At 48.0% G+C, this 27,734-nt stretch overlaps 1 protein-coding gene across 1 annotated transcript; it reads left to right on the top strand.

Annotated features, from left to right (window-relative positions):
• Positions 1-580: 580 nt before the first annotated feature.
• Positions 581-26,606, top strand: LOC115905426 (trifunctional purine biosynthetic protein adenosine-3-like). The gene is made up of 21 exons (XM_030951733.1): positions 581-725; positions 2,242-2,337; positions 3,358-3,532; positions 4,925-5,036; positions 5,470-5,529; positions 6,524-6,649; positions 8,530-8,617; positions 9,353-9,438; positions 9,855-10,023; positions 13,323-13,554; positions 13,689-13,783; positions 14,417-14,526; positions 17,078-17,276; positions 18,087-18,338; positions 19,357-19,506; positions 20,498-20,704; positions 21,455-21,598; positions 22,967-23,097; positions 25,069-25,210; positions 25,907-26,022; positions 26,328-26,606. Exons 1-21 carry the CDS (start codon positions 581-583, stop codon positions 26,604-26,606), a joined length of 3,114 nt encoding a protein of 1,037 aa, XP_030807593.1.
• Positions 26,607-27,734: the final 1,128 nt, after the last annotated feature.

Genomic DNA, 27,734 nt, shown 5'->3' with positions numbered 1-27,734 from the left:
TATTTGTGGGGTGCCCCAACGAAGGAAGGAATGATGAATCTGACTCCATGTTCTCAGAAGGCTAATTTATTATTTTATGATACTATATAATATATTAAAGAATGCTATACTAAACTATACTAAAGAATACAGAAAGGATACTTACACAAAGCTAAAAAGATAATAATGAAAACTCATGACTCTTTCCAGAGCCCTGACACAGCTTGGCACTGATTGGCCAATGAGTCAAACAATTCACACCAGAATCCAATGAAACAATCACCTGTGGGTAAACAATCTCCAAACACATTCCAAATGAGCACAACACAGGAGAAGCAAATCAGATAAGAATTGTTTTCCTTTTCTCTGAGGCATCTCAGCTTCCCAGGAGAAAAATCCTGGGGGAAGGGATTTTTCAGAGAATGTGAATGTGACACTATTGGTGACTATGAATAGCACACTCTGGAGGACCATAACTATAAACAATGGTTACAAAAAGAGAGATGATAATTGTTTGAATTCTTTCCTCTAAGATACCCAGCTCAGCCTGGGAGGAATTGTCCCTGAAGTGAGGTTCTCCACGGCTGTGTCCTGCAGGACCATGGCAGAGCGGGTGCTGGTGATCGGCAGCGGGGGCAGGGAGCACGCCCTGGCCTGGAAGCTGGCCCAGTCCCCCCACGTCAAACACGTGTTTGTGGCTCCAGGAAATGCAGGCACGGCTGACAACGGGAAAATCTCCAATTCAGGTAAAAAGGGGAGAGAAAAATCCCAGTCCAAGCAATCAGCACAGCAGCAACTGAGAGAAACCAACTGGGCAGGTGTGGTATTTGCTGGGTCCCCAGGACGAAGAAGGAAAATTATGAATCTGACTCCACGTTCTTAGAAGGTTAATTTATTATGATATGATATTATAGAATACTATACTAACTATACTACAGAATAGAGAAAGGATACAGACAGAAGGCTACAAAGAATGACAATGAAAGCTCATGACTCCTTCCAGAGTCCGACAAAGCCTGACCGTGATTGGTCATTAAGTCAAAACAATTCACACGCTGGATAAACAATCTCCAACCACATTCCAAAGCAGCAAAACACAGGAGAAACAAATGAGATAATATTGTTTTCCTTTTTCTCTGAGGCTTCTCAGCTTCCCAGGAGAAGAATCCTGGGCAAAGAGGATTTTTCAGAAAATAAGATGGGGACAGGCAGGTATAGTAAATGCAGGGCAACCCCAGCGAGGGGGAGAAAATGATGCAACTGACTCCATCTTATCAGAAGGCTAATTAATTACTTTATAATACTATATTATTCTATATTACATTACATATAAACTGAGTCTGCCCAAGCCCCCAACTCACTCAACTGCCCAGAATCTCGTGACTGTCTGCTGGCAGTGCCAACTCACACAGCTGGAGTCAACTGGCCAATGAATCAAGACACTCACACCAGAATCCAATTCCCTTCAGCTAAACAATCTTCCACAATGCATTCCACTTTGGCACAACAAATGAGATAAGAATTGTTTTGATCATTCTTTTCTCTGCTTCTCTCAGGTTCAGAGAGTGTGAATCCCACAGGCAGGTGCCAGTTGCTCGTCTCTTACTGGTGCCACAAATGATTGAAGGCACAGATTTCTGCTTTATTTTGCGCTTTGTTTCTGAATTCCAGAGCTGCCTCCTGAAACACCCTGTCCTGCTCTGTTTTAGCCTTGCTGCTTAAGCTAGTGAGGCTTATATGAGACTGCATTTCTACACCTCATCTCTTCCACATTTGTGCTTGAATTCAGTGACCAATTCCAGTGAAACTTAACCCAGAAGCAGAGGGCTCAAAGTTCTTAATTCTGAACAGAAACATCTCTGTGTCTGCCCAGGCTGCTCAGTGAAATTTAGCTGCATCATCCAATGCTTTGAGTAAATTTTTACTCAGCTGTTGAAATTGAGTTTCTTTCCCAACCTTAAGTTTTATTTTTCAAAGTTGTTATTGTTGTGATAAGCAGCTTTTAAAAATATATCTTGATTACACATGGCAAATAGAGGAGATTTAATCAGTTAGCAAACGTATATTAAAAACAGAAGTGCAAATTGGAGCTTTCCCAGCTCCTTTTGGACTCTGCTATTATTACATTGATACTCCACTTTGCCCTTAGTGGACTGCTTCATGATTTTAATCACACTTTTAAGAGACTGGAAAAAAAGACAATCTCATCCCCTGTCTCTTATTTAGGCTTTACATTCACAGTTAATTATTTTTCCTTTTCAGCTGTATTAGTGAGCAATCACACTATTGTCGCCCAGTTCTGCAAAGATCACAACATTGGGCTTGTGGTAGTCGGCCCAGAAGCTTTTCTGGCAGCTGGTAAGTTAATAAAATAATTAAATAAACTTATTTTGACATAAAAAATATAAATTGTATGAATATAATATAATTATAATATAAAAATAATTAGAATATAGATATAATTATAATAAAGTAAAATATAATTGTAATAAAGATATAATAAAATTATAATAAAATAAAGGAATAATATAATAAAGTTATAGTAAAATATAGATATAACTATAAAAAGTAATATCAATATAATTATAACATAAATATAATTAGAATATAGATATAATTATAATAAAGTAAAATATAATTGTAATAAAATAAAGATATAATACAATTATAATAAAATAAAGGAATAATATAATAAAGTTATAGTAAAATATAGATGTAACTATAAAAAGTAATATTAATATAATTATAATATAAATATAATTAGAATATAGATATAATTATAATAAAGTAAAATATAATTGTAATAAAATAAAGATATAATACAATTATAATAAAGTAAAGGAATAATATAATAAAATAAAGTTTTAGTAAAATATAGATATAACTCTAAAAAGTAATATTATAAAATAATAAAATAGAATTACAATAACATAAAGTGATAATATAATAAAATAAAGTTATAATAAAAAAGTTACAATATAATAAAATAGATATAATTTTAAAAGTCATAATATAATGAAATAAATTTATGATAATAACATAATATAACATAATATAACATAATATAACATAATATAACATAATATAACATAATATAACATAATATAATATAACATAACATAACATAACATAACATAGCGCCTTGAAATCTGCTTTAAATTAGGGTGGATAACTGTGGGAGTGCTCAGTTAAGTACAGAGCTAAAGAGCCCTAAAACCACAGGCTGAGAAGGGTCAGTGGATATTCAGAGCCTCATTTAGAAGGTGAATGAATTAAAGAGACAAAGAGGGGTGTAACAAAGGGGTGATGGATGGGAATCTCCTTTTGTCACATGTCCCCAAAGAGTCCCCTTGGTGCTTGTGCTGTTTCTTGGCTCAGGGATTGTGGACGACCTGCGGGCAGCAGGAGTTCGGTGTTTCGGGCCCGGGGCCAGGGCAGCCCAGCTGGCCTCCAGCAGCAGCTCCAGCAAAGCCTTCCTGCAGCGCCACGGGCTCCCCACGGCGCGCTGGGCAGCCTTCAGCACCCCCCAGGAGGCCTGCAGGTTCATCTCCAGGTACACCTGCTGCCACGGGGCTCCTCTGCCATCGCCTGGGAACCCATCAGCTCCTGCTGGATTAATCAGCTCTGTAATTAGACACAGCTGATGAAGGTGTGGATGTGGAGCTGATGGAGCCAGGCTGGGAGAGCTTGGAGTGCTCACCTGGGCCTGAAGGGGCTCCAGGAGAGCTGCAGAGGGACTGGGGACAAGGCCTGCAGGGACAGCACCCAGGGAATGGCTGCCAGTGCCAGAGGGCAGGGCTGGATGGGATCTTGGCAATGAGGAATTGTTCCCTGGCAGGGTGGGCAGCCCCTGGCACAGGGTGCCCAGAGCAGCTGGGGCTGCCCCTGGATCCCTGGCAGTGCCCAAGGCCAGGCTGGACACTGGGGACACTGGGAGGTATCCCTGCCATGGCAGAGGTGGCACTGGGTGGTCCCTTCCAACCTTTTGTGATTCCATGATTCTGTGAACTGCAGCCGTTGATTTTTCTGTTCTGAATTCCCAGCTCTTCTTCTTTTCCATCTGCTCCTTCAGGATGCTCAATAAGCCATTTACAAGACAAAATATCATAATAAAGAAAAATATTTCAACAAATCTTTCTGTTAGTTAAGGGCTGAGAATCATTTCTACCCAGACAGATGCCAGCAAAACGCTCTCTGAGGACGATTTGGAAGGTTCTGGTCAAATATCCATAACTAAAGGAGAACAGTCCCATTTCTCTGCCTGTGGGTTCTGTTCCCAGACTCCTTGTCCTTGCTGGCAAGTGCTCCATGTGGGATACACTCGTGGAATCTCTGGGGGTTTTGAATAAGAAAAAAAATTTTATTAAAAGGTTTTTTATTTTATTAAAAGGTTTTTTTATTAAAAGGTGTTTTTTTATTAAAGGTTGGGAATAAAACCAACCTTTTCACTGGTTTTGCTCTGTTAGAACACTCAGTTTATGTTGCTGCCACACGGAGACAAGGCCAACACCTTCTCTGTCAGCAAGTGCAGGGCTCCAAAGTGGAGATTTCCCTGTCCCAGATGTGCACAGAGAGATGGGGAGAAGGGAGCCTGGGTGGTATATACTGGACAGGTTAACTATTAGATTAAACTGGAGATTTAACCTAACAGAAATCATAGTGTGGACACTAGAGTGAGGTGTTCTTTCAGGAAACAGGAAATTCAGCCCTTCAAAAATGGTTTGTTTTGGATATTCACAAGCCAGGGGGTGACTGGGTGAAGTTAAAATCCATTCATTACCAGGGTGATGCTTTGTTCTTTTTTAACTTCTGGATGTAGCTTGTGTTTCAGAGTAAGTGGGGAAATTGTGGAGGTACAGTGGGAGAGTCCGGGGCATCCAGGAGCAAAGGGGAGATTTCCCTGGATGCAGCAGGGATATCTGACCCCTCTCTGCTTCCCTTAAAGCACAGACTTCCCTGCACGGGTGGTGCGGGCGCGGGGGCCAGCGGCCAGGAGGGAAGTGACCATTGCAGCCAGCAAGGAGGAGGCCTGCAGAGCTGTCCAGGAGATTATGCAGGTACAAAAATCCTGAATTAATCCTGGTGCTCTGTACTCTAGGAGTTTGTAATTCCTGCTACAGGGGGCAAGCATTCTTGGGAGAAATTGTTCATTCGATTCAAGAGTTTCCCTGGGTCTCCTCAGACTCCTCCTGTGTGCCCCAGGCAGGGCTGGGAGCTTTTGTGACTGAACTTCTGTTCCAGCCTTGGGTTCCACTTCTCTGCCCCTCCAAATTGTCATTTTTCCTTGTTTCCCAGGCCTGATAGGGAATATTTCAGTGTTGCCTCCTTATGTCCAAATGAAATTCCATTGGCTTTCCCCACTGGCATTCAAGCAAGCTGGCACTTCTCATATACATTGTTTTTTGTTAAAAGAAAATGAAGAGAGGATTTAGGCAGTGGATTCATATCTGCTCACTGGGGATTTCTTTTGTTTTGTTCTGTCTTTTACAGGACAGAATGTTTGGAGAGATGGTTGTTATTGAAGAACTGCTTCAAGGGGAAGAACTTTCTGTAGGTATTGATGGTGTGATGTTGTGCTTTTACTCTTTGGCATTATTGCTGTGCTTCTGCATAAACACCCAAGTTTATTGTTTCAAATTTCTTTCTTTTTTTTTTGTTTTATTTGCACTTTGACAAATGAATATCTATTGCATAACATGCAGTCTAAGCCTGTGTCATGCTAACCAATGCATGTTGTCAATAGATTTTTCTTCTACATTAAAAATGACATTGCATTTATAGTGGTTATTTTAGGTTTTTTTTTTTCCCCTAAAGTGACCCAAAACATGTTTTTATGGACTTTGCCTTGGTAATCATGTTACATCTGTAACTGTGTGCTAATACTGAGTGCCTCCTTTAGGCTATTCACATGCCAGAGGACAGGCATGTGTTCAGATGTGACTGATATATTATATTATAGGCTGATACATATATTAAGGCTGATTATAATATAATATAATATAATATAATATAATATAATATAATATAATATAATATAATATAATATAATATAATATAATATAATATAATATAATATAATATAAATTATGTTTTATAATTATATTTTACTTATTATATTATATGTATTATATTTATTTTATTTTATTTATTTTATTTTATTATAGTAATGAAATGGTATAAAGAAAGAGAAAGGAGACATCAGCAGGCTAGAAAAGAATGAATAATAAAAACCCATGACTGACCAGAATCCCAACACAGCTGGACTGGGATTGGTCATTAAGGCAACACAATTCACATGGGACCAATCACAGATGCACATTCCAAAGCAATCAGATAATTATTGTTTACATTTCTTTTCTGAGGCTTCTCAGGAGAAAAATCCTGGGCAAAGAAGATTTTTCATAAAATATCTCGGTGACACTTTGCAGTCCGGGCTTCTGCAATTTGTACATTTTCCAGCAGAACTGAGCTGAGGCTCAGCAGCGCTGTCGCACTGTGGCCGCTGTGGCCATTGTCACCGCTGTGCCTGTCTCTGTCCCTGCAGTGCTCCTGCTTCACCGACGGTGTCACCGTGGCCTCCATGCCCCCGGCTCAGCCCCACAAGCGGCTGCTGGACGGGGAGCAGGGTCCCAGCACGGCAGGGATGGGAGCCTATTGCCCCGTGCCTCAGGTACTGCCCCAGCCCTGCTCTGCACAGCCCCGCTGCTCCTGGAGTGCTCTCACCCCAGTTGTCATCATTTGGGCTTTAATTTTCTGGAGTAACCTCTCTTTTACCTCTTCTGTTACTCTTAAACTTTGTGTTTCTCTGCTCCCGTCAGCATCATCTCAGGAATCCCTGCAGAATTCCCTGTGTGCCCTGAGCATAACCTGGGGGTCCCTGTTGGTCCTTACAGCACTGCTCCACCACGTTTTCAGGGGGTGTTTCTCCAAGGACAGAAGCACTCTGGCTGTGTTCAGCTCAGATTCCAGTCCCAGACCTTTTCAGCACTATCCAAACCACTTCAGGAGGCAGAGCAGTGAGATTCCCCCCCTCAGGATCACCCAAACCCCGTCGGGAGGCAGAGCAGTGAGATTCCTCCCTCATACAGCACCCAAACCCCCTCGGGAGGCAGAGCAGTGAGATTCCCCCCCTCAGGATCACCCAAACCCCCTCGGGAGGCAGAGCAGTGAGATTCCCCCCTCAGACAGCACCCAAACCCCCTCAGGAAGCAGAGCAGTGAGATTCCCCCCCTCAGGACCACCCAAACCCCCTCAGGAGGCAGAGCAGTGAGATTCCCCCCTCAGGATCACCCAAACCCCCTCGGGAGGCAGAGCAGTGAGATTCCCCCCTCAGACAGCACCCAAACCCCCTCGGGAGGCAGAGCAGTGAGATTCCCCCCCTCAGGACCACCCAAACCCCCTCAGGAGGCAGAGCAGTGAGATTCCCCCCCTCAGGATCACCCAAACCCCCATCGGGAGGCAGAGCAGTGAGATTCCACCCCTCAGGATCACCCAAACCCCCTCGGGAGGCAGAGCAGTGAGATTCCCCCCTCAGGATCACCCAAACCCCCTCGGGAGGCAGAGCAGTGAGATTCCCCCCTCAGGACCACCCAAACCCCCTCAGGAGGCAGAGCAGTGAGATTCCACCCCTCAGGATCACCCAAACCCCCATCGGGAGGCAGAGCAGTGAGATTCCACCCCTCAGGATCACCCAAACCCCATCGGGAGGCAGAGCAGTGAGATTCCACCCCCTCAGGATCACCCAAACCCCCATCGGGAGGCAGAGCAGTGAGATTCCACCCCTCAGGATCACCCAAACCCCCATCGGGAGGCAGAGCAGTGAGATTCCCCACCTCAGGAGGCAGAGCAGTGAGATTCCCCCCTCAGGACCACCCAAACCCCCATCGGGAGGCAGAGCAGTGAGATTCCTCCCTCAGACAGCACCCAAACCCCCTCAGGAGGCAGAGCAGTGAGATTCCACCCCTCAGGATCACCCAAACCCCCTCAGGAGGCAGAGCAGTGAGATTCCACCCCGCATACAGCAGCAGCCCAAGGGAAGGAGCAGGGCTTGGGGGGCACAGCAGCAAAAATTGTAATAAAGAAAAATATTTCAACAATCTTTCTGTTAGTTAAGGGCTGAGAATCATTTCTACCTAGATAGATGCCAGCAAAACGTTCTCTGAGGATGATTTGGCAGGTTCTGGTCAAATATCCATAAGTAAAGGAGAACAGTCCCATTTATTTACCTGTGGGTTCTGTTCCCAGACTCCTTGTCCTTGCAGGCAAGTGCTCCGTGTGAGATAAACTCATAGAACTGTTTTTTTGAATAAAAGCAACCTTTTCACTGGTTTTGCTCTGTAACAACACCCAGTTTTTGTTGCTGCCTGCTCCCTGCTCCAAGGGAAGGAGCAGGGCTTGGCGGTACAAAATTGTAATAAAGAAAAAGCAGCAAAATTGTAATAAAGAAAAATATTTAAGTGAACCCCTCAGGCAGCTCCTCAGCCCTGCCCAGTCCTTCCAGCAAGGCCAGCAGATGCCACCACTGCCTCATTGCTCTCATTTGGTTGTCAGGTTCCAGAGGCTCTTCTGGAGCAAATCAGGGGTGCCATCCTCCAGCACATTGTGGACAGCCTGAGACAAGAAGGAGCAGCCTATGTAGGTGAGTGAGCACGTGAAAACCAAGGTGAGCCCCTCTCCAGGTCACTTCCATTGTCAGAGGCTGCTCCTGAGTTCCAGATGGTGTTTGTTTAAAAAAATAACCCAGCAGCAGCTCATTTTTCATGCAGTGCTAAGCCTCACTCATTTGGTTCACAGCTCTTTGTCTGGGAGAGAACCTTGGCCTTGTTTCCTCAAAACAGCTTGATTTTATGAAATATTTTTAAATAAAACAGATTTATGTGCAGTTCAGGGCAGAACATACACTTCAGTCCTGCAGTACTGCTCTCTCCTACGTACAACAATGTCCATTTTCTCCAGATCTTTGTCCAGAGGCTGTTTTGGAAAAGGCAGGTGGTGCCCACGTAATGCCAAGGGCTGCTGCTGACTGAGGAGATCTCACACCTCTAAAGAGTCGGGCTCCCACCCACCTTCAAATTCTGCTTTTTGGGGCCTTTTTACAATGCCTGAGTTGGAGTGGAGTGGGAGTTGAGTAAGAATGGAGCTGGGTGCACGATGCCAGAGAACCTTTGCTTTGTCGGGTCTAAAATGTGATGCCCAGCTCCTCAGGTGGCTGCTTGTCACTTTTATGGATATTTGGGAATTATTGTGGCTTGCAGAACTCTTGCTCCTAATGCCTTATGATTTGCAGAATGCTCCAAAATGCTCTGTTTCTTTTAAATGAGCTCTTGAAAGAAAGAAATAAAAGTTTAAGTTATTTGCTTGGCTTTGTGTCCAGGTGTGCTGCAAACAGGTTTGATGCTGACCAAAGAGGGGGTGAAGATTTTAAACTTTAAATGCCAGTTTGGGGATCCCCAGTGTCAGGTGAGTGGAACACACTGGAAAATTAAAGATGCTCCATTCTTTTACCTCCTACTGTTGTAGTTTATTTCTAGGGAAAGATCTGGATGTGAACATAGACAATGTCTGAGGTGACATTTGGCTCTTCAGCTCCTGTGAATTATTAGTTAAAAAATCTGTTCCTCAGATTTTGTTTTTCTGGATAGAAGCAGAATGGGAGAGGCCGAAATTCATGTTCCTTCTCCATAAGCTCACACCTTATGTTTCTAAATTGTTTGGTTTCAAAAGATGCTGCAAATTAAATTAAAACCCAGAGTTTCCAACTCTACTAGCTTGGCACATACAGATTGTATTCCATCAACTGAATTTTCCCTAAGGTGAATTTCAACAAGGCAGCAAAATAAAAATTAACTTCCATCTCTCTGAAAACTTTTCTACAGGTAATTCTCCCTCTGCTTAAAAATGATTTTTATGAAGTGATTCAAGCAACAATTGATGGCAAACTCTGCAGCTGCATGCCAGCCTGGCTGGAGAACAGAACTGCTGTGTGTGTGGTCATGGCCAGCCCAGGATACCCAGGAGACTCTGACAGAGGCATGGAGGTAACAGGTAACTCTGGGAGCCTGTTAATTATTTAATTGCTTCCTCACAGGGCTCTGGGACTGGGCAAGGTGGGCATTGGGATATTCTGTATTCATGTAGGTATTCAATAGTAACTTAGATATTAGAGATAGGTATTCAATATTCATGTAGGTATTCAATATTCATATAGATATTAGAAAAGATATTCTATATATATGTATATTAAATAGAGATATTCAATATTCATTTGGATATTAGATAGTGATATTCAATATGCATATAGATATTAGATATAGGTATTCAATATTTGTATAGATATTTGGTATATATATATTCAGTATCCATGTAGATATTCAATATGAATATAGACATTTGATACAGATGTTCACTATTTGCATAGGTATCCAATATCTATATGTTAGACATAGATACTCAATATTCATATGGATATTTGATATTGCTATTCAATCTATATCCATATAGATATTCAACAGAGATATTCAGGATTCATACAGTTATTCAATATTGATTTAGATATCAATATCCATTTGGATATTGGATATAGACGTTCAGGATGCATACAGGTATTCAATATTCATTTAGGTATCAATATCATTAATGATATAATACATAGTATGTACAATACATTTGGATATTGGATATAGATATTCAGGATTCATACAGGTGTCCAATATTCATTTAGATATCAATATCCATTTAGATATTGGATATAGATATTCAGGTTTCATACAGATATTCAGTATTCTTTTAGATATCAATACCACTTGGATATTGGATATAGATATTCATACAGGTATTCAATATTCATTTAGATATCAATACCATTTGGGTATTGGATATTGATATTCAGGATTCATACATGTATTCAATATTCATTTAGATATCAATGCCATTTGGATATTGGATATAGATATTCAGGATTCATGCAGGTATTCAATATCCATCTCCTGTGTCCCAGTACTCCTGGTTCAGGATCTCATGGAGATGTTTACAGTATTTAAAACCAGAGGGAACTCTTGCAGAACAATTTCCTGCCCTGCTCAGCCCCTGCCCTGCCAGTCCCACCCCATCCTAGTGTCAGCCCAGCCCAGCACCTCAGCTCCTGGCCAGGGCTCCCCAATCTTGGCAGCAATTTTTGGCGTTTTCTCTCTGGGGAAAAGAGAGATTCTCCATTTCTCCACTGCCCAGGGACAAGGTTGTGCTCTGGTGCCCTGTTCCTGTCAGGGTTTCTGACCCCCTGCCTGTTAATCATAAAAAGACAGTCAAACCAATGGAATTCAATCAATTCTTTTATTATTCTTTTATTTATTATAATTTTTTATTATTTCTTTTATTCATTTTAATTATATAATTATAATAATTATTATTAATTTAATTATTATGTTATTATTCCATTAGTATCTTCCACTTAAGAGTTTCATGGGGTTTACTAGTTTTTATTCTCTTTTTCATATTGAATCACATAGTTTTGGATGAGGCTTCCAGGGTGGGATTGTTGGGATGTCCTGTGCAGGCCAGGAGTGGGACTGGATGATCCTTGTGTGTGCTTCCAGCTCAGGATATTCTGTGATTCTCTGATTTTAATGGCTTGACAAACCTTTTATTCTGGAGTATTCCTTAAAACAGGATGCAAAGGGGTTGGATTGCAGCAGGGCCAGGGGGAAGAATCCCTTGCCGGGAGAAAACCATGCTTGGTTTTCATTTCCCAGGTGATGGCAGCAGTTCTCCTGCTCCCTTATCAAAATAGGAATTTAAACAAACTGTGCTTGGTTCTCATTTCCCAGGTGATGGCAGCAGTTCTTCCTGCTCCCTTATCAAAATAGGAATTTAAACAAACTGTGCTTGGTTCTCATTCCCCAGGTGATGGCAGCAGTTCCTCGTGTTCCCTTATCCTTCCCTCAAAACAGGAATCCAAACAAACTCCAAACCTTGCACAGTTTTGCTCCCCTGTGTCAGAGCAGCCCCTGTGAGTGTTTGTGGAGCAGTTCCAGGTTTTGCAGGGAATTGTGTGGAGAGGGCAGGATGGGATAGTGGGGGAGAGCAGAGGTAACATCAGCACTGATGGTTGAAGTCAGGGAGAGGGGAGAATCCAGGCAGGAAATGGGTGTGGATTGAGATTTCCTGCAGGAAAACCCTGCACAAATTCCCCACAGATCCCAGAGAGAGCGCAGCTTTCCTGGCACAGGGCAGGAATGTGTCCTCTGGGGGCTCCTGGATCCCACATTTCTGTTCCTGGGGGATTTTTCTTTACTTTTGGGGTGCCCCAGATGTGAACTTGTAGGAGAGAGCCCAGAGGAGGCTCCAGGATGAGCAGAGGGATGGAGCAGCTCTGCTGGCAGGAAAGGCTGGCACAGCTGGCATTGTTCACCTGCACAGGAGAAGCTTTGGCCTGAGCTCAGGGTGGCCTTGCAGGGCCTGCAGGAGCCCCAGGAAAGCTGGAGAGAGACAATTTCCAGGGGATGCAGGGACAGCACCCAGGGAATGGCTGCCAGTGCCAGAGGGCAGGGCTGGATGGGATCTTGGCAATAAGGAATTGTTCCCTGGGATGGAAATGAGGGACTGGAATGGAATTCCGGCTGGGGCTGCCCCTGGATCCCTGGCAGTGCCCAAGGCCAGGCTGGACACTGGGGCTGGAGCAGCCTGGGACAGTGGGAGATGTCCCTGCCATGGCAGGGGTGGCACTGGGTGGGCTTTGAGGTCCTTCCCAGCCCAAACAAGCCTGGAATTCCATGATGGAATGGCTCAGAGGGGGATTGCTGGGGCCAGTGCAGCCTTTCACTGATGATGCTGTTTCCCAGAAAAAGCAAAGGGGAAAATTTGTGTTGTTCTCCCTTGACTGAATAAAGGACTTCAATCTTCAGTGTTTTGCCCACAGAAGGGGATGGATCTGGGGAAAGATCTGGAAAACACATCCTGGGAGGAGCAGCTGAACTGGGAGGGGCTCAGCCTGGAGCAAAGGAGGCTCAGGGGGGACCTCAGTGCTCTGCACAGCTCCTGACAGGAGGGGCAGGGAAAGGAGGAGAGGAAATGGCCTCAAATGGCACCAGGGCAGGCTCAGGTTGGAGACTGGAAAAGAGAATTTCCCTTCAGGAGGGGTGAGGCCTTGGGCTGAGCTGCCCAGGGAGCTTTGGAGTCCCTGGAATTGTCCCAGAGCAGTCTGGATGTGGCCTTGGGGACAGGGTTTGGGGTGATGCTGCTGGGGCTGGGGTGGCACTGGGTGATCCTGGAGGGCTCTTCCCTCCTTCCCTGAGATTGTCAACAGAGAATGAAATCCAAATTCCTCAGAGAATTATTTGTCTTTGCAGGGCTTCTGCAAGCCAAGGAGCTGGGGCTGCAGGTGTTCCACGGGGGCACAGCGCTGAAGGATGGCAGGGTGGTGACCAGTGGTGGCAGAGTCCTGTCCATCACTGCTGTCAGGCAGGACCTGATGGAAGCCCTGGGAGAAGCCAACAGGGGGGTGGCCACCATCCACTTCCAGGGGGCCACCTTCAGGAGGGACATCGGGCACCGGGGCCTGCGGCTGCTGCGCCACCCCCTGTACGTGAGCACAGCCCAGATGTTCCCCCCTGCCTCTCCCAGATGTTCCCCCCTGCCCCTCACATCTGGGCCACCTCTGCTGGGCCTGCAGAAAGGGTCACTGCTGCTGCCAGCTCGTCCTTCCCTTCCCACAGGGCCCTGATGTACAAGGACAGGCACGTGGGAGCTGGAGCCAGGGAGCTTCTGAGCTGTCTGCCACAAACATCAGCTGTGAGAGGCACCAGGGCAGGTAGGACTGGGAAGGATCTGGGAATTCCCTCAGTATTTGGTTCTTTTCTCCCTCGGGGTTGGGCAATGCACTCGTGGCATGGAAACTGAGCTTGGGACATTGGGCTGGGATCAGCACAAAGAAAGAAAATCAATGTCTTTCTTGTCACTCCTCTTATGATGAATTAACAAATGCCTGCCTTGCCATGGAGGGGATTGTGCTTCTTAGAGGTGCAGAATGGAGAGGAATATAGTGAAAATAAATAAATGAAATTACCAAGGCCAGATTGGACACTGGGGCTTGGAGCAGCCTGGGGTAGTGGAAGGTGTCTGCCATGGCACAGGATGGATTGAGATGGGTTTTAAGGTCCCCTCAGGTTGGACAGCAGCAGGAATTTTCCCATGGAAAGGGAGCTCAGGCCTTGGCAGGGGCTGCCCAGGGAGCTTTGCAGTGCCCATCCCTGCAGGTGTGCCCTGGAGGTGGCACTGAGTGCTCTGGGCTGGGGACAAGGTGCCCATGGGGCACAGCTGGCACTGCATGGGCTGGCAGGGCTGTGCCAGCCCCAGGGATTTGGGATAATTTGTAGCTCTTGGTGAGAGTTTTGGGTGTTTTATTTCCCACAAATCCAGCCCATGCTGTGTTTGCCCTCAGCAGGAGGTCGCTCAGAAGGAGGAGGCTTTGCTGCTTTCTTTGACCTGAAGGCATCTGGGTATGATGATCCCATCCTGGTGTCCCAGACCAAGGGCCTTGGACCCAAACTGCAGGTAATTAGTAATTAACTGGCAGCTCCACTGCAGCACAGCTGATGGCACCTGCTGTTGATTTTTATGATTTTATTATTATTATTTATTTCTAAAATCATCTTTATCTCTGGAAGTAGAGGTCTTCTCTCTCTGGGGGTATAGGGTCTTATCATTTTTCTCTCTTTCTCTGTTTAAACTTCTTATAGATTACAACTACTTTACTATCTGTTAACTTTGATATGGAGGCTTTTGTTTGATAGCAATTTGAACACCTTCATCTCTCTATACTTTCATGTAGGGAAAAAGAGTTTTTCTCTATAGTTTTGCAAGAGAATTTCAGCCTTAAGATTAAGGCATTTCCTCATCCCCCTGTTTGGGATTTCAATTTTTCTTTACTGACTTCAATGTCTTTATGTTGATTCTTTACATGTTTGTATATTGTTGTATCTTGGACTTAGATGATTATTTATTTTTATTTATGTCACAGTCTTACAAGTTGTGAGTTTTACAGGACTTTGCTAACAAAGTAAAAAATGGAGTTGTATCTCTCTATAAGGTTTTAAGGATAAGCTGTCTAATTAAGAAATTACACTTAAATTATTTTCACTTTTAACTTAGTAAATAACTACTCATGACTTGTAATGTGGACTTTTTTATCTAATTATACAATAGTACTTAAACCTATGAAGAAGGTGAAGAAGAAGGTAAAGAAGAACTAGCTTCTGCTTTAAAACTTTTACCTTGTTTTTTATATACTACCATATTCTAAAACTTTAAACTCTAAGTTTTTTACCACATGATATTACACAATTCTATTTAAACTTCACACCCATAATTTCAGTTTTATCATTTAATTTTGGCAGCTTTCTCCACAGTTTCGGGTTAAATGCAGCGTTCTCTTGGGGATCAGTATTTGTTAGCACAGAAAGTCTGAAATTCTCAGCAGCCAGGGTTCCAACAACCTGCCAGGGCTGTTTCAGTGCCACAGCCAGTGCCACCACCTGTACCCTCCTGGGCTCCACAAACACTCCTGAGTCCACCACAGTGGGCACCTGCACTTTGCAAATTGTTATCTCTGCCAGGCCTGGGCACACTTAATTGAGGATGTGGATATTTTGTGGTGAAATGATAACAACCCAAAATTTAGCTGAAAACTTGAGGCACTGAACCCCAGAAATTCTGCTATAAACTGGAGGCTCCGTTGGCTGTGAGGAGGATCTGTGTGGAGGAGCACAGGGAGTTGTTGGAGCGAGAACTGGCAGGCTCAGCCTAATAAATTGTATGTGGAGAGGGAGAACAGCTCAGAGCACTGGGGAAAGGAAGGATGGAAGAAATAAACATAAAAGAAGATGAGAAATAAAGAATTTTAATTAGCCAAAAACACACAGGACAAGCTGAGTTAGGAATATATTTATGTAGAGAAGTGGGATAAATTGAACCAGGGATATATGTATGCATTGAATCAGGATAAACTGACCTGGGGATTTACTTATCTATTGAATCACAAGGTTTTCAGCCATCAGGAGAGTGGAGATCTGAAGCTCCTTTCATTGTCAAGCACAGCAATGTCCCTTGTTTCCAATGGTTTCTGCCAGGACAACAAACAGCAGGAGACTGAGCAGAATCATCCCCCAGTCTTTGGCAGTCTCAGGCACCTCTGAGCATGAAAAAGTGATTGGTGCAGGCTCCTGTGGGCCTTTGTTCCAATGCTTGGCCCAGAGACATCCCCAGCTGTGTTCCCAAGGTTCCTCCGTGGCCAAGGACAGGTTGGCAGCTGCCTGCCAGGATTGCTCCTGGGAGGTGCTGTCATGCAGCAGAGGCCGTGGGGTGCCTGTTTCCATGGCACTCCCCAACCCAGCAGCCAGGGAAATCAGTCAGGAATCCAAGCCCAGGCTCTGTTTGGGTGCTGCTCCCTCCCCCTTGGGAATCCAGTGGTGTTTATCCACATTATCCCCCCACCCATCCCTCTGTCCTGGCCTTCTCTGCACAGGTGGAACTGGGTCAGTGAAAGGAACCTCCTTGAAAGTTTATCCATTGATGATCTTAAAGGCCTTTTGTGCCCCTGGGATCTTGGCAATGAGGAATTGTTCCCTGGCAGGGGTGGCAGGGGCTGGGATGGAATTCCCAGAGCAGCTGGGGCTGCCCCTGGATCCCTGGCAGTGCCCGAGGCCAGGCTGGACACTGGGGCTGGGAGCAGCCTGGCACATGGGAGGCATCCCTGCCATGGCAAGGAGTGGGAATGGGATGATCCCTAAAATCCCTCCCAACACAAATCATTCCATGATTCTGTGATAATATTCCAGAAAGCAAACAAACAAACAAAAAATCTCAAAATTACAATTTCTAGGTAGCAGTGGCTGAAATTTGAATTTAAAAAGAGCAAAATAGATTTTTCTTTTTCTGTCTGCAAGAAAATGAGCTGTTTTCTCTTGATTTCAACCAGGTAATGCACCAGGTTCTGTCTTCCATTTATGTCCTGTAGTGCTTCTTTTCAGAGAAAGGAAGGTTTCTGCTGATTTCACTGATGAATAATTGAGTTTTGCCTGTTTCTCCCTCCCACCATGTTTTGCAGGTGGCCCAGGGCTGTAAAAGACACGACACCATCGGGCAGGACCTGGTGGCCCTGTGTGTCAATGATCTCCTGGCCCAGGGGGCTGAGCCCCTCTTCTTCCTCAGCCATTTGTCCTGTGGCAAACTCAATGCTGAAGTGATGGAAACGATCAAAGAAGGAATAGCTGAGGCTTGCAGGAGTGCAGGGTGTGCTTTCCTGGGTAGGGACCCTCCTCTCTGAGATGTGAAGGGTCTGGGGTTGAATTTATCACCAGAGAAATGGACTTGGGAGGTGGAGGCAGAATGTAGCCCTGGAATTGTTGGTTTCTGTTTGGTGGAAAAAACAGTTGAGAATTTGTGCTTCAGTTCTTCCTGGCCTGTAAAATGGGTCAGCACAGAAAGGTGGGGTGTAGTATTTGTGCACTTGGATCCTTGTTCTTCCTTCTTTATCCCTGAACCAAGGAGAGCAGAACTGGAAGCCTCACACTGTTCAATGTGAATGTTTCCACATCCTCTCCCATACTCAGGGAGGTGCCACGTGAGTACCAGAATTAATAATGACAAAATCACTTCCTCTTTCATGAAGCTTTGTTTTGTTGGAGTCTTGAAGTGAAGTAACAAACCAAGAAGGATTTTAAAAATACATCTGAATCTTCTTGAGCTGTGTGTCCCTGGATGTGCTACTGACTTTAGGAGATGCCATAAATTTTAAAAGGTGTTACAATAATGGCTTTGAGCTGAGGGAGGGCAGAGTTAGGTGGGATATCAGGTTGGAATTTTTCCCTGGGAGGGTGGGGAGGAGCTGGGATGGAATTCCCAGAGCAGCTGGGGCTGCCCCTGGATTCCTGGCAGTGCCCAAGGCCAGGCTGGACACTGGGGCTGGGAGCACCTGGCACAGTGGGAGGTGTCCCTGCCATGGCAGGGGTGGCACTGGGTGCGTTTAAGATCCCTCCCAGCCCAAACCATTCTGGGATTGTGTGAGTGTAAAACGACCTCAAACAGGAGGCGCTGACCGCTGTCTCCCCTTGCAGGTGAGGAGGTGACAGAAGCGGCAGCCCCGTGTGCCGCGGGGCTCTGTGACCTGGCGGGGTTCGCGGTGGGCGCGGTGGAGCGGGGCCAGCGCCTGCCGGGGCTGCAGCGAGCCCGGGAGGGCGACGCGCTCCTGGGGCTGGGCTCGCCCGGCATCCACGGCCGCGCCTTCGGCGTCGTGCGGAGGATCCTGCTGACATCCTCGCTGCGCTGCTCCTCGCCAGCCCCGGGCAGCTGCGGGGACACCACGCTGGGTGCGCTCCCCTTCCTCCCCGGGCGTTTGCGGGGCCGGGGCTGCTCCCGTCGGGCTGGGTTGGTCACTCTGTGGGGTGGGGATGGTGCCCACGGCTCTGCACCAGTGGGCAGCACTTCTGCCTGTCATGGTGTTCACAGGGGTCTGAGGATGAGGGAAGAGACAAGAATGTTGACTCCATGTTTCAGAAGGCTTGATTTATTATTTTATTATATATATTATATTAAAACTATACTAAACGAATAGAAGAAAGGATTTCATCAGAAGGCTAGCTAAGAATAAAAAAAGAATGATAACAAAGGCTTGTGACTGACCAAGACAGTCCAGACAGCTGGACTGTGATTGGCCATTAATTAGAAACAACCACATGAGACCAATCACAGATGCACCTGTTGCATCCCACAGCAGCAGATAATCATTGGTTACATTTTGTTCCTGAGGCCTCTCAGCTTCTCAGGAGAAAAAATCCTAGCAAAAGGATTTTTCATAAAATTTCATGGCTACATCTGCCTCCTTCCCAAGGCCTTCTGCAAGGACTGGGAGAGAACATGTCTGGGAAGCATTCCCAAAACCACCCCACGACCTTTGAAACAAATCCTGTGAATCCAACCTGGAGAATGGAAGGCTCTGGGAGAGCTCAGAGCCCCTGGCAGGGCCTGAAGGGGCTCCAGGAGAGCTGCAGAGGGACTGGGGACAAGGCCTGCAGGGACAGCACCCAGGGAATGGCTGCCAGTGCCAGAGGGCAGGGCTGGATGGGATCTTGGCAATGAGGAATTGTTCCCTGGCAGGGTGGGCAGGCCCTGGCACAGGGTGCCCAGAGCAGCTGGGGCTGCCCCTGCATCCCTGGCAGTGCCCAAGGCCAGGCTGGACACTGGGGACAGTGGGAGGTGTCCCTGCCATGGCAGGGGTGGCCCTGGGTGGGCTCTGAGGTTCCTCCCAACCCAAACCAGTCTGGGATTTTTGATTCTAAACCTCTCCTGAGGTTTTGAGCAGGACTGAGCTGAGGCTGTTCCTTGCAGGAGATGTTTTGCTGACCCCAGGGAAGATGTTCAGCCCAGCTCTGCTGCCCCTCCTCCGCTCAGGGCACGTGAAGGGCTTTGCCCCCACGGCCGAGGGGCTCCTGGGGGGCATCTCCAGGCTCCTGCCCGAGCACGTCAGCGCCGTCCTGGGTGAGTACTGAGGGGCTCCTGGGGCACAGAGCTCAGGCCCAGCACGGCTTTGGCCTTCCAGCTTCAGCTGTGGAATCCTCAGAAATGTCCCTGCAGAGGAGAACAGCCCCCAGTGGCTGCTTCCCCAGGGGCTGCCAAAACCATTCCAAGTCATGATCCTCACTCCCTATTGAAGGGAAATTCCAGAGGAGATTAAAGGCAGCACATCTCCAGGACATAAAGGGCTGGAGAAGATTGTGTGTTCCTCAGGACACCTCTCCAAACAAAACATTTTTGACCAAATACTGAGGTTTGGTAGGGCAATAAATTTGCACGATTTGCTCCACACACACACATTTAATGCACTTTTTGGCAGCTTCCCCACATGACCTGACATCTATGAGTAAGGCAGAACTTTTTGTGATGAAGCCAAAATTGGGCAAAGAATTCAGAAGTTTGAAATATTAAGGAAAACCATGTTCATGTGAGTCTAAAAATACAGTGGGGATGGGGAGGGGGAAAGAATGTTGTCTGTGTGTTGGGTTGTATTTCTCTAGAATGAAATTGGAAAGGAAAGAAAGAAATTTCCAAGGCCAAGTTGGACACTGGGGCTTGGAGCAGCCTGGGATAGTGGAAGGTGTCCCTGCCATGGCAGAGGATGGATTGAGATGGATTTTAAGGTCCCCTCAGCTTGGACAGCAGCAGGAATTTGCCCATGGAAAGGGAGCTCAGGCCTTGGCAGGGGCTGCCCAGGGAGCTTTGCAGTGCCCATCCCTGCAGGTGTGCCCTGGAGGTGGCACTGAGTGCTCTGGGCTGGGGACAAGGTGCCCATGGGGCACAGCTGGCACTGCATGGGCTGGCAGAGCTGTGCCAGCCCAGGGATTTGGGATCCTGTGGCAGCAAGAATTGCTCTCTACCAGCTCTTGTGACACATCCCTGTCATTGCAGACAGTAAATAATAAATAATAACAAACATTTGTGCTGCCCACACAGCAATTTCAATCTTCCCCAGATGCTCTCAGCTGGAAGATCCCTGAAATCTTTGGCTGGCTCTACAAGGAGGGGAACCTCTCTGCAGAGGAGATGGCTCAGACCCTTCCCTGTGGGATTGGGGCTGTCTTGGTCGTGCAGAAGGAGCTGGCCCAGCACGTTCTCCAGGACATCCAGAGGCAGCAGGAGGCCTGGCTGATTGGGAGGGTGGTTGCCCCTTGTCACACAGGTGAGCAGGTGTCCTTGTGGGACTGAAGAGACTCCCTGTTGCAAAGTCTGTGTAGTTCACAGCACCTTCCTGTTGTTTCACTAGGCTGGAGGCTGCTGGACACCTCCACATCTACATTTCAGGTTTTAATAAATGAGAAATGAGTTCTTGTTTCAGAGTGGCAGCATGGATAACCTCTTCCCCTCCCTGAGGCTTCAGGGAATCCCTGTGCTGATTGTTCCAAAAATCAGGGGATGTTTTACCACCCTCATGGTGATCACCTCCCCTCCTGTCCAGCCCTTCCCAGCTCACACAGCCCTGAGGAAAGGCTGAGGACAGGCCCCAGCTTTGTACAGTCACGTGTGGTGATGGTCAGGCTGAACCCTGGTGTGGCACCGACTGACATCCAGCAGGACATGAACCCAAATCCCTCAGGAAACCCAACAATTTGGGCGGCCAAAATGTCACCTCAGCTCTGTCAGCACCATTTTTAGCGTCCTTTTGCAACATGGAAGGTATAAAAGATGGGATTAATCCTTGAAAAGGCCATGCCTGGGCCTTTGTGAACAACTCTGTGAGCAGGTAACACCACAGACCAGCACAGCTCCTGGGACCTGGGCTGTTCAAGCTCTGAATCCCTCTGGAGCTCCATCTGTGCCAGCATAAATTCACTGCTGATGCAATTTTCATTGTTGAAACATTATTAATAAACTACATAAAGTCAGTTTAGAAGGAAAGGTAAAATCTAACACTTTCCCTGTGTGTTTGGAGCAGGTTCTCACATTGCAGTGGAGAATCTTGCAGAGGCCCTGCAGCTGAGCAGCCCCCAGCAGCTGGTGGATGCCAGCACTGCTGAGATCCAGCCCCAGCCCAGAAAGAGAAAGGTGAAGGTGGCTGTTCTTGTCTCTGGAGCAGGTGAGCTGTCACTTGTCCTGGCACAGAGCATGTCCTCACACAGCAGAGGCTGGTTCAGGTGTGACCACCTGGCCTTTCTTCCAGTGGAGTCTCCAGACCCCTCAAGTCCAGGGTTTCACTTTAAGTCAAAGAGTTGTGTTGCACTGCTTAAAAACTGAGCTTTATCTGTGCCCCCACCCTCAGGGCTGTCTGTGGGTGAGCAGATCTTTGAGCAGCAGCTGAGAGCCCCTCCCAGGGCTGTGGTGCAGCAGAGTGGGGTTTGGATGGTGGATGCTGCTACCTATAATCCCCAACAGCACCTCCTGTGGAAAAGCTGCCTGGGGAGGCATTCAGGCAAGGCAGTCAAGTCCCCTGTGAAAAACACAATCACTCTCCTGTGAAAATGTAAAAAATTTAATAAAGGACAAAGGAGACAAGGACCACAGAGCAAAGGTTATCACTCAGCCAAGAGCACCCTGTTATCCTTGGGGATACCCCTTAAATACCTTTTCATTACATCAGCCCTTTGCATATTCACAGACCCTTATGCACAGTAAACTTTTCCCCAAACTACTTTACATGTTCTAAGAATTGTTTAGCATATCTTTATCTTGGGTCCACTTTTTAGAGCACGTGTATTCCTTGGGTGTGGTTTTAGTCCTGTTTTTATCATCACCTCCAGTCTTTGGGCCCTGGCCCACTCTGCCTGCAGACGGTGAGCACTGAGAGCTGGCAGATGTGCCCAGGTGTGCTCATCCTGTGTGCATTGGGTGTTATCCCACCCAAGCAGGCAGTTTAACACAAGCACACTGATATCAGCTATTTCACTGAGCTTAATTAACAACAGAAATAAAACCATATCTTTATAACAAAGTTACTTTAACACCACACACATAAAATCCATTTTAATATTTGTGAAAAGCCAATATTATAATATGTATCTATAACATTCACACACCACACTCAGCTAGCTCAGCCAAGAGAGGCAGAAGGGCCCTTTGTAGGCGCAGTTCCAGTGAGGTTTATTTCAGCAGGCTGAAGGGAAGCCAGGGACAGAAGACAAAGCACAAGGTTAAGTGTGGGGTCAGTGGCCAATGGTCTGAGGGCACTGGGGTGGCACAGGGGGCAGGGCAAAGGCATTGCCCTACAGGGGAGATGGGGCTGGCCACCAGGGATACCACAACCAATGAGGGAACAGGGAAAGGAGAGTTTAGGACATATGGGGAAGGGAACAGGAGTGGTTTATTGTTAAACAAGAGTCCATGGGGGGAAACTCTGTGGTAAATTGTTCCAAGGCAGGGCTCTGGGGATTTCCCTGAGGGAAGGGTTCAGAGGACTGCCCAGGGTGGGTGCTGACGTGTCCCCCTCTGTGCTCTCTCCCTGCTGGAGGCACGGCCCTGCCTGCCCTGATCGGCTCTGCCCGGGAGCCGGGCAGCTGCGCCCAGCTGGTGCTGGTCATCTCCAACAGGCCCGGGGTGCCGGAGCTGCGCAGCGCCGCCCGCGCCGGGATCCCCACTCGGGTAAGCAGGGAAACCACGGCTCACCGGGAAAGGGTTAAAGGGCTTCTTAAACCTTAACAGGAATTGCAGCACAAGGATGAAATAAGGAAAAAATGCAGTGCTGGGAGCTGCCCTAGTGGCTGCCTGATCTTCCAAGATTGATGCTTTGCCTTTTACACCCCTGGGGGAAGCACCAGCCAGCCCTGGTCCCTCCCACAGTCCGTCAGTCAGCTCTTCCTTGTAGTTTTTTGGTGGACACTAATTTCTTGTAACTTAATTGAAGGGTCAGGTGTTGTCATGCCGCCCCAGCAACAAGCTTTCCCATTCCTGACTCTCCCATGCAAGGGGACTTATGCACATGGCTTCTTTCTACCTGTCCTAGACAGCCCAGGCTGTCTGGTGGGAACAATACAGAGGGGAAAGGGAGTGTGGGGAGAACAAAGGACATCTAAACTACAATAACCTAACTATACATCAGTAAAGCTTCTCTTAATATACACACAGTGTTCATCCCTTAATTGCCAGAGCCAATCATCTCATTATCCATCTGTAAGAGTAAGGACACATCCCCTTCTCCTTTCTATTCCCAGCTGCTGAGCCCGTGGCTGGTCGGGAAATGCTGAAATGCTTGTTGAGTGTTGAGGTTTCACTTCAGTGTGAAACTTTCCCTGTGGATGGAGCACAGAGCTGGGAGTCCTCACTGGGCTCTGGGGGCTTTTCCCAGCTCAGCAGTGGGTGCTGCATGCCAGGGGAGGGATTTCAATGAATGGTTTGGGTCTGAGACTGCAGCCCATGAGCCTCAAGCTTTGGCTGAAATCAGTCAAACTTCAGGTTCTGCAAAACACTGGAATGTGTTGTCTCCTGGGTTTATCCCTCCTTAGACTCACAGAATCCCAGACTGGGCTGGGTTGGAGGGACCTTAAATCCCACCCAGTGCCATGGGAACACCTCCCACTGTGCCAGGCTGCTCCCAGCCCCAGTGTCCAGCCTGGCCTTGGGCACTGCCAGGGATCCAGGGGCAGCCCCAGCTGCTCTGGGCACCCTGTGCCAGGGCCTGCCCACCCTGCCAGGGAACAATTCCTCATTGCCAAGATCCCACCCAGCCCTGCCCTCTGGCACTGGCAGCCATTCCCTGGGTGCTGTCCCTGCAGGCCTTGTCCCCAGTCCCTCTGCAGCTCTCCTGGAGCTTTCTCCTCTCCAGGATGAAAACCTGTGTCTCACACTGTGCCCAGTCCCATACAAAATTTCTCCTGCCCGTGGGCCACAAGGCAGCTCTTTGGGACAGGAATTTGTTCTGGCTTGTTCCATAAAAACCCCTGGCAAGGACCACCAGCATTGTCTGAGAACATTCCATGACTTGGGATGTCAAAGGCAGGAACTCTCCCTTCTGATATTAAGTGGGTTTGAGCAGGTGTTTTTACAGCTGTGCACAGATTGAAATAAACTGCTGGAGGCTGTCCCTGCATGGAAAGGATTCTGAAGCAGTTTCTTCAGCTCCCGAGTTGGATTCATGTGATATTTTTCTGACTCATGTCTAATAAATAAGTGATACCAAAATCCACTCACATTTTCACAGGCAAGAGCACAAAGTTTTGTGAGCCCCTTGTCTGAAGGTCCTCAGGAGAGTCAGGAATCAGCACTCACCTGGGGGGCTGAAAACAGGAGGTGGGGTAGAAATAAAGGACCTGCTCCTCCCCTTACCCAAGGGTCTGGCCAATTTACTTCACCACCTCCCTGGGCAACTCCTTCCAAGGCTTGACCACTCTTGAAAGGGAAAAATTGTTTCTAATCTCCAATCTGAACCTCCCCTGGTGCAATTTAGGGCCATTTCCTCTCACCCTTTCACCTGGGACATGGCAGAAAAGAGCAACCCCACCTCACTGCACCCTCCTTTCAAATCATGGAGTGTCCTGGAATTAATCTGGTTTGTTCCTCACTGTTGCCCAAGCAGCTGCTCCCAATCCCACCTTTTGTTGTGTCTCACTGCTCCAGGTGATTGATCACAAATTGTATGGGAGTCGCTCAGAATTTGACAGCACCATTGACCGAGTCCTGGAGGAATTCTCTGTGGAGCTGATCTGCCTGTCAGGGTTCATGAGAGTTCTGTCCAGCCCTTTTCTCCGAAAATGGAAAGGTAAGGAATCAAATGTAAGAGAGAAACTAAAGCAGGGGCGGCTGGTCTCACCAGGATTCCACTGTCAGATTTCCTTGTCCTTGGATTAAATCCCTCAGCCCTGCTGGCACTGCTGACATTCCGGGAAGGAAAGGGAGTCTTCTGAATATGATCTGCTTCCCTCTTGGCAGTGGGACTGGGGGTGGGGAATTCTGAATATGGGATTCTGCTTCCCTCTGGCAGGGGTGGGAATCGTGTGGGAACGAAATGGATTCTGTCCCTCTGGCAGTGACTGGGAATTCTGAATATGGGATTCTGCTTCCCTCTGGCAGTGGGACTGTGGGAATTCTGGTATGGGAATTCTGAATTTCTCCCTCCTGTGGTGTCCTGCACACCCTGACACAGCTCTGTGTGTGCCCTAAGTGACTGAGGGGTGAGCAGTGAGTTATTGAAGGGTGAGCAGTGAGTTAGTGCCAGCTCCTGAGGCCTTGCTCAGGAGTTACTCACTCACTGACAGCCTGCACAGGCTCCTTTGGGAATGTTGCTGCACTTGTGCTCTTGGAAGAGCAGAATTCCCTCCGAGCAGAGCAGCGCTGCTCAGGGTTTGCACTGATGATCACACCTCATTTTTAAGGAAATTCAGTTTATTTTTAAGGAAATTCAGTTCAAATTATCTCTTTTTTTCTCTTTTTTTTTTCCTCTCACACTGATGCTCAGGGAAAATTTTGAACGCTTCTCCATCGCTTTTTCCACTCATCAAGGATGGGAATGCCCAGCAAGAGCCCCTGGAAAGTGGGTTCAAAGTCACAGGCTGCACCGTGCATTTCGTCCTGGTGAGTGGCCTCAGAACTGGGAAATTAGGAAAATTTGGAAGTTAGCAATTTGCTTTTTTCCTTTTCTTTCTGGGGGCAGAAACAGGCAGAGGTAACAGCTGTGGGAAGGAGTGAGAACCTTGGGATTGTTACCAGTAAAAACCAGGAAGATTTCGGGTTGCTTGAAGCCCTATCTTCCTTCCTTGCATTTTGGGGTGGGATTTTCCCATTTCTCCTCCTCCCAGGAGGAAAAGAAATCCTTTCTTCCCGCACACCCCAGCCCCTTCCCCGGTGCTACCCGGGCCTCCCTCGCTCTGTGCCCGCAGGAGGAGCCGGGCGCCGGCGCCGCCATCCGCCGGGAGCCGCTGCCCGCGGCGCCGGGGGACACGGAGGCAGCGCTGGGCGAGCGGCTGCAGGAGGCCGAGCTCAGGGCCTTCCCCCTGGCCCTGCAGCTCGTGGCCAGCGGGGCCGCATGGCTGGGAGCCCACGGAAGGACGTGCTGGAGGCGGCAGAGCCAGAGCCTGAGCCCGGAGAAGGAGCAGGGACGCGGAGCGGCCTCTCCCGAGGAGCCGCCGGAACGCCAGGGGCTCTGGGCCGGTCCCTGAGGGGCTCTGGGCCGGTCCCCGAGGGGCTCTGGGGAGGTCCCTGAAGGGCAGAGATTCCTGAGGGGCTCTGGGCCGGTCCCTGAGGGGCTCTGGGCGGTCCCCGAGGTGCGGGGCAGATTCCTGAGGGGCTCTGGACCGGACCCTGAGGGGCTCGGGGCACCCTTCAATTGTTCCACCCTCTTTTTCCAAGGGAAAGCTCTGGGCAGATCCCTGAGGGGCTCTGGGGAGGCCCCCGAAGGGTTCTGGACCAGTCCCTGAGGGGCTCTGGGCAGACCCTTGAGGGGCTCTGGGCCAGGACCCTGAGGGGCTCTGGCGAGGGCCCTGAGGAGCTCTGGGACAGGTCCTTGAGGGGCTCTGGGACAGGTCCTTGAGGAGCTCAGGCTTGGCTCGTTTTCCTTCCTCTTCCCTTCTCCTCCATGTGCTTCTCTTGGATGTCTCAGTATCCCAAGTTTCCCTTCTCAGCCTTTTCCCTGAGATCACAGCTTTCATTACACCCCCTTTGGAAAATCCATGGTGGGATCCAGGCTGGCTTTTCAGGTTTGGAATTCGTTCTGGTTTTCAACCTGTAAAGGAGAAAATGTGTTACATGGACGGGGCTCAGGCTGTGAAACTGATCGGCTGTTTCCAAGGGGATTTCAGCTTTCCAAGGGATCCATTTCTGTGGCAGAGCAGTGGGAGCTTCCCAGAGTAACCCCAAACAGGACCTGCTGCTGCAAGAGTGGGATGACAAAGTCAGGGAGGTGCTGGAGTGAGCCCAGAGGAGCCACGGAGCTGCTCCAAGGCTGGAGCCCCTCTGGAGCCAGGCTGGGAGAGCTGGGGGTGCTCACCTGGAGAGGAGAAGCTCCAGGGAGAGCTCAGAGCCCCTGGCAGGGCCTGAAGGGCTCCAGGAGAGCTGCAGAGGGACTGGGGACAAGGCCTGCAGGGACAGCACCCAGGGAATGGCTGCCAGTGCCAGAGGGCAGGGCTGGATGGGATCTTGGCAATGAGGAATTGTTCCCTGGCAGGGTGGGCAGGCCCTGGCACAGGGTGCCCAGAGCAGCTGGGGCTGCCCCTGGATCCCTGGCAGTGCCCAAGGCCAGGCTGGACCCTGGGGACAGTGGGAGGTGTCCCTGCCATGGCAGGGGTGGC

The sequence above is a fragment of the Camarhynchus parvulus genome, chromosome 1 (assembly GCF_901933205.1).
Source record: "Camarhynchus parvulus chromosome 1, STF_HiC, whole genome shotgun sequence".
NCBI lineage: Eukaryota > Metazoa > Chordata > Aves > Passeriformes > Thraupidae > Camarhynchus > Camarhynchus parvulus.
The sequence above is the reverse complement of the archived record's forward strand: the minus strand, read 5'-3'. Positions and strand labels throughout refer to the sequence as shown.

Excerpts from the sequence above, each read along its gene's own strand:
- LOC115905426 (XM_030951733.1), top strand. The coding sequence starts at position 581 with ATGGCAGAGCGGGTGCTGGTGATCGGCAGCGGGGGCAGGGAGCACGCC. Across the intron at positions 5,037-5,469 it reads CTGTCCAGGAGATTATGCAG|GACAGAATGTTTGGAGAGAT; the intron begins GTACAAAAATCC and ends TGTCTTTTACAG. Across the intron at positions 20,705-21,454 it reads GGTTGCCCCTTGTCACACAG|CAGGTTCTCACATTGCAGTG; the intron begins GTGAGCAGGTGT and ends GTGTGTTTGGAG.